Source organism: Neltuma alba, unplaced genomic scaffold (genome assembly GCF_004799145.2).
Source record: "Neltuma alba isolate B1F8T4 unplaced genomic scaffold, ASM479914v2 tig00011692_pilon, whole genome shotgun sequence".
Lineage (NCBI taxonomy): Eukaryota > Viridiplantae > Streptophyta > Magnoliopsida > Fabales > Fabaceae > Neltuma > Neltuma alba.
The window spans coordinates 125,745-131,744 of NW_021636330.1; the positions used below are offsets into that span (position 1 = coordinate 125,745).

A 6,000-nucleotide genomic window follows, 5' to 3' on the forward strand; every position below is an offset into this window, starting at 1 on the left:
TCAAAACTAAACGTATCTAGAGCATAAAAACTCGTAGTAAAAATTATATAAAGAAAATAGCTAAAAATTGACAATAATAGAAAATTAACAAAGAAAAATGTTTCTTTTGAAAGATAGAAAATATATAAACTCAAGATATCCCTGAAAACACATCATATAACCTATAGAAAAAACTTATAAAATTGTAGACGATATAATTATAAAATTATAAAAGTTCTAATATTATTATATTAATAATAAAGCAAATAATTTTATAAAATTAGAAAACATAATATATGGGGACGGAACCGGGACGGTATACTCCCATCCCATATCCCGTCCCAGACAATGACGGGATGTCAAGACAGGATACAATTGAATACCCTTACTTGCAATTGATGTTTGAGAACTTTTAGAATTAATAAAATGTTTGATCCTTATAATTTATTTTCATTTTGATTTTTGGTCTTTATAATTTCAAACTATATGTTTCAATTTCCTTACGCTCCTTTCCATTTAAAATGTTAGTATCTATATTTTAATAAGAACATAGACTATTTTTCTTTTAACAGATTAAAACCTATAATTTGAAATTATAAAACAAAATGAAAATGAAAACAAAGTATAATAACCATCAAATATTAGCTGCGGCAGGCACTAATTCTTCTGATTTAGGTCATCATTGCGAATCTTTCTAATTTATTGCTCTTCTACTATGATGCATGGATTAATATAATCCGCAAGTGCTTCATGACTTGTCCCAGTTGAACACCTGAGTGCGTCCACAAGTTGACGTCTTTTCTTTTTCTTTTTCTTTTTTTAAATCCCACAACTTTAATTTGGTCGATTCATGTCCACTAAAATTAGGTGGTGGAGTGCAAATCGTCTCAATATTTTATAGTTCCTGTAAGTTTGGTGTTTTATAATTCTATTTTCAAATGAAACTAGTATAATTTCACTTTGATCATGCGTTCATGGAAACTATATGTTACCTAACTTTAGTCCAAAATTGGCAACATTCATGGCCTATGTACGGATGCGACACTTTCATTTTCAGCCATCTGCGTACAGCAATGCACTAAGAAAAATAATTTTGAAAAGGACAAAACTTAAACCTCATTATAGGAATCCGTACAGAATAAATTCTTGGTTCTTTTTATATACCCTTTGTTAGTTTCAATTAATATTAATTACTTTTTTCATATATGCCCATATTTAATTAGGGTAGTGGGAGAATAGAAAATAATACGATGTTAGAATTTAGTACAATTAATGAGAGTAATACTAGAAATCACTTAAACTTAATCTTTTTAACTAGTTTTATCGGTATGTGTCAGTGACTTCTTATAATATGGTCAAGAGGGAGTACCATTACATCTATTATTCCAATCTGATTTTGGCACTTGTATTATTTTTTCCATCATCATTAACCACAAATGCTGACGTAGGGACCAAAAAGAAGGGATACGTGGCAGAATCTGATTGGAATAACGGAGGTAATGGTTTCTAAACAACTTAGGTTTTGTGCTTTGATGATATCCTCTACATCTAAAGCCAACCCCATCAACAGAATTTGAAATAATTAATTTCTTGAATCTTGGAACTGAGATGATAGAGAAGAGAAGGCCATCTCTATAAATACACGTATGCTGCAATCTCAGCACTAAGCAGTATCATCCGATGGTGCAGGTAGGCCAAAATAGAGTTCAAATCTTGGTCATTTTCTCCATTGCACCCCTCTTTTTCTATTAGATCAATGTCGTTTACATTATATAGTCGGTTTTACATTTCGAATTTATATACTTATACTCCATGAATCTAATAACCTGCTAGTAGTGTACACTGCAGAAGTAACAAGCGACGAAGTAGATGGGTAATGAAGTTGAATGGAGAATAAAGGCCGGTGACGGATCATCGGAGATTTTGGTGCCGGAGAGATTTGGAATTGGAAGGATCCGACATTGGATTGTAAGGTTGGGTTTGAAGTTATTGATATTTCCGAAGAAAGCGTGGGAATTAGGAGTGAATGATCCCAGAAAGTTTATTCATGCCATCAAGGTAGCCATAGCTCTTACTTTAGTCTCTCTCTTCTACTACGTCAAGCCTTTGTACGATGGAGTTGGAGGAAATGCTATGTGGGCAGTCATGACTGTGGTTGTTGTGTTTCAGTACACAGCAGGTACGTACGGTACACCCAATCACTCAAAATTACAATTTTTTCCTCTTAAACCCATCTATCGTATTTTAAAAACACAGTTAATTAGAAACAGAATTTAGCGATAGATAATTTTCATCATTAATTAGTTTAGTGATGAAATTTTTTACTAATTAATTCAGCGATGAAATTCTGTCACTAATCAATTAGTGATGATATTTTTTGCAAGGAAATTTACAAATTCTGTTGTTGATTCACTTTTTTTTTTTCCTTTGGGCAATATATTCAAAGAGTATAATTAAGTTAATAATTGGATAATTAACTAATGCAGGTGATACAATTAGTAAAACTATAAATCGGATCTGTGCGACATCTATTGCGGGGTTTCTTGCCATTGGTGTGCATTGGGTAGCCAACAGAGCAGGAGATCATGTTGAACCAATCATTGAAGGCGTCTCACTCTTTTTGTTAGGTATTAAAAGCAATTTTCGCCAACCCATCTAATGGTCTTGTATTGTTACAAGTAATCAATTACTCCTCCGGTCCTAATTATAAGACCCAATTGACTTATTGAGGAGATTAAGGAAGTAAGTTAAGTTGGTTATTTATAATAAATAAGTGTTGTCATTCCTAAAATATCCTTGCTAATTAAGTATATTGGCTAAAACTATCATTATTAGAAGGATTATCTTGGAAAAAAATGCATAAATATAAGAGACAGATGGATTGGGGTCTTATATTAGGACCAAATAAAAAGTCAAATGGGGTCTTATAATAGGACGGAGGAGTATCACTCTATGCACAATTCATTCACAGACTATAGTCAAAATTTTGTGTTATTCTTTAGTCTTGATGTTAGAGTTTTAACTTTGATCACATATCTCTTGTGCCAAAAAAAAATCCAAAGATATATGTTGGATTATCATCTAATCACTCAATGTAGGACTTAACCAATATCCTGTTAACTTAATCATTGTTATTTCCGTGGTCAGCTTCTGCTGCAACGTTCTCTAGATTCATCCCCACTATTAAGGCTCGATTTGATTATGGCGCCGTGATATTTATCCTCACTTATAGCTTGGTTTCAATATCGGGTTATCGGGTCGATGAATTATGGGATATGGCAATGCAAAGGATATTCACCATTATAATTGGCACATCTTTCTGCATAATCACAAGCATCACTGTTTGCCCCATTTGGGCGGGTCAGGAGCTCCATGTTTCAATCACTTCAAACATGGACAAACTCGCAAATTCTTTAGATGGTTAGCCCTTATTTTGATGGCCCATTTGGACGTATACCTAGTTTCCTTGGAACGTAGCTAAGAATAATAATATGTTCGTGACATTTCAGGTCTTGTGGCTCAGTACTTCATTGATCAAACTTCATCTGTTATTGACCATGAATCTGATAAAACGTTGCTAGGCTACAAGTGCGTGCTGAGTTCTAAGGCAGCAGAAGATTCTATGGTATGCAAACTTGATAAGGATTAATTTAAATGATTTGAATTTATAATTTACAATATTTATGTGGATAAAATTAGATCAAGTTGCTTTTATCATTATGTCAAGTTCTCGTTAAAAATGCATATATACACTCGTAAACTCATCTTGTAAATTTTGTATTAGCTCTTATATGTAAATTATAATACATAAATTTTTATATGAACACATGTATTTTGTCATTGTAATGTTGTTAAAATACGTAGATGCACTTTTATAAATTCACCTATGAACTTAATCTAATAGATATAAGCAACTTGACATAAGTTTCGTAATTAATACATAGGGTTAACACCATCTTTAGTCTATAAAATTTGACTTCATTTTAATTTTAGTTCCTGAAATTTGAAATAATTATTTTGGTCTCTGAAATATGATTTTATTTTGTTTCTAGTCCTTGAAATTTGAAATAAGTAGTTTTGATCCTTAAAGTTTAACCTCATTTTGGTTTGATCATTATTTTCAGGGACCAAAAATTTTGAGTGGACCAAAATGAAATCATATTTTAAGAACCACCAAAACTAAAATGAAATTAAATTTCAGGACTAAAAATAGTCTTAACCCTAATACATACATACAAATAAATATGGTTTGACCATATTGCAATGTGCAGGCTAACGCTGCAAGATGGGAACCCGCCCACGGTCGGTTCAGATTTCGTCACCCGTGGAAGCAATATCTTAAAGTAGGGGCATCAATGCGCAGCTGTGCTTCATGTTTAGATGCTCTCGTTGGCTGCGTGAATTTAGAAAGCAAGGTGGTTTAATAAATTGCTAAACTTTTTTTTGGCCAGCATAACTAAATTGCTAAATACTTTTAACTGAGTACGACAGTCTCTACACACACACACACACACACAACTTTGAAGGCTCATATCAATATATTGTCAACAAACAATTAATAAATGATATATATAGAAGATTTTAAATATATTAATAGCAAAATAATATATATATCTATGACGAGTTATACAACTTAATTATTATAGGTGAGTAGATCCATCCTATGCAATCTATCTTTTTTTTTTAATAATTTTTCCTGCTACACAATATATTGGCCTATTGGGTCTCATTTACCATTGTTTATTACTCCTTTAATTTGGATCCTTTTTGTTATAACATTTTGAAAAGTTTAGCTTAATCCTTTTTATTAAACCTTTTTCAAATTGTCCAATATATCAATTATTTTTTCACAAAAATGCCCTTAATTAATTAGATGGCAAGAGATTATTGAGAGAAATGAAATCTCATTAATTTTAAGGGTAATTTGGGAAAAAATAACATGAAAGTTTGATAGATTTGATAACATTACCTAATTTAACTCAATTATTTTTGTAAAATAGCTAAAGGGGTTAAAATCTAATTTGCCCTTGAAATTCTGTGCAAGAACTATGAGTATCCTAAAGGGTTTTTTTTTTTTTCAATCAATATTATCACAAAAAGCCTAAGTCACTCTAACTATTAAAAAAACTAATGCGACCATCAACATTTTACTGGTCTTTTTTTAACACTTTTGGAGTGACATTATATTAATTAAAAAACTTCTGAATACCCGTAGCATCTATGCAAAAGTTTTCAGTACAAAGTTTGACTTTAAACCTAATCAAAGGACAAAAAGTGGTAGCAAACATCTTTTTATGTTCATGGTTTGAATGCTAGAAAGATGATGATAAAACAAAATTTTTGAAAACTTATTTTCTCTATACATAATGAAATATGCTATATTGACTTTGGTACAGGACAATAGTGATATGAAGGAGCAAATCAGCGGCGTGTGCTTGAGAATGAGTTCCAACTGTGCGAGTGTGATAAGGGAGCTGGCGAAGATGAGTCAAAATATGACAAAATCATTAAGTGTTGATATTTTAGTTGGGAAGATGAATAATACAGCACAAGAGCTTCAGGAAGTATTGAAGTCTAATCCAATAAATAATAATAATGCTGCCAACCCAACAAAAGCACAAAGCTCTCCACAACTTGTTCTCATGGAAACTTTTCAACTTCTAACCCTAGCTTCTTTGCTCTTAGAAATTGCAACACGTGTGGAAGACATTGCTAGAGATGTACAACAATTAGCAGATTTGGCTCATTCTTGCCTGAAATATCTGTTAAAGGCCTCAAACAAGAAGAGGATCTTGAAGGTCCTTGCTCCCAAAATTAAAAAGAAAAACTGTATACATTGATAAATGTTTATTCTTTGGGCTCTTTAATGATGTCTCACTATATATCAAGTACATGCATTATGTGTGTATGCGTAACAGTTCAATATTGTATAACAAAGAGATAAAGAAGAAGAAAAAGAAAATGTTGTGTTTGTGATGAAGTAAAACTTCAATTAGAGTAGGGATAGACTTGATATGAGCC

The 6,000-nt window shown here is 31.9% G+C and overlaps 1 protein-coding gene across 1 annotated transcript; it reads left to right on the forward strand.

Annotated features, from left to right (window-relative positions):
- Window positions 1-1,848: 1,848 nt before the first annotated feature.
- On the forward strand, window positions 1,849-5,777 carry LOC114716855 (aluminum-activated malate transporter 10-like; the record flags this gene model as incomplete). Its single annotated transcript, XM_028901928.1, is given in 7 exon segments — window positions 1,849-2,158; window positions 2,466-2,606; window positions 3,127-3,399; window positions 3,489-3,604; window positions 4,251-4,394; window positions 5,376-5,721; window positions 5,724-5,777. Coding segments are annotated over 7 exon segments (1,384 nt in total), but the record flags the coding sequence as incomplete, so codon positions are not given.
- Between the last annotated feature and the right edge of the window lie 223 nt (window positions 5,778-6,000).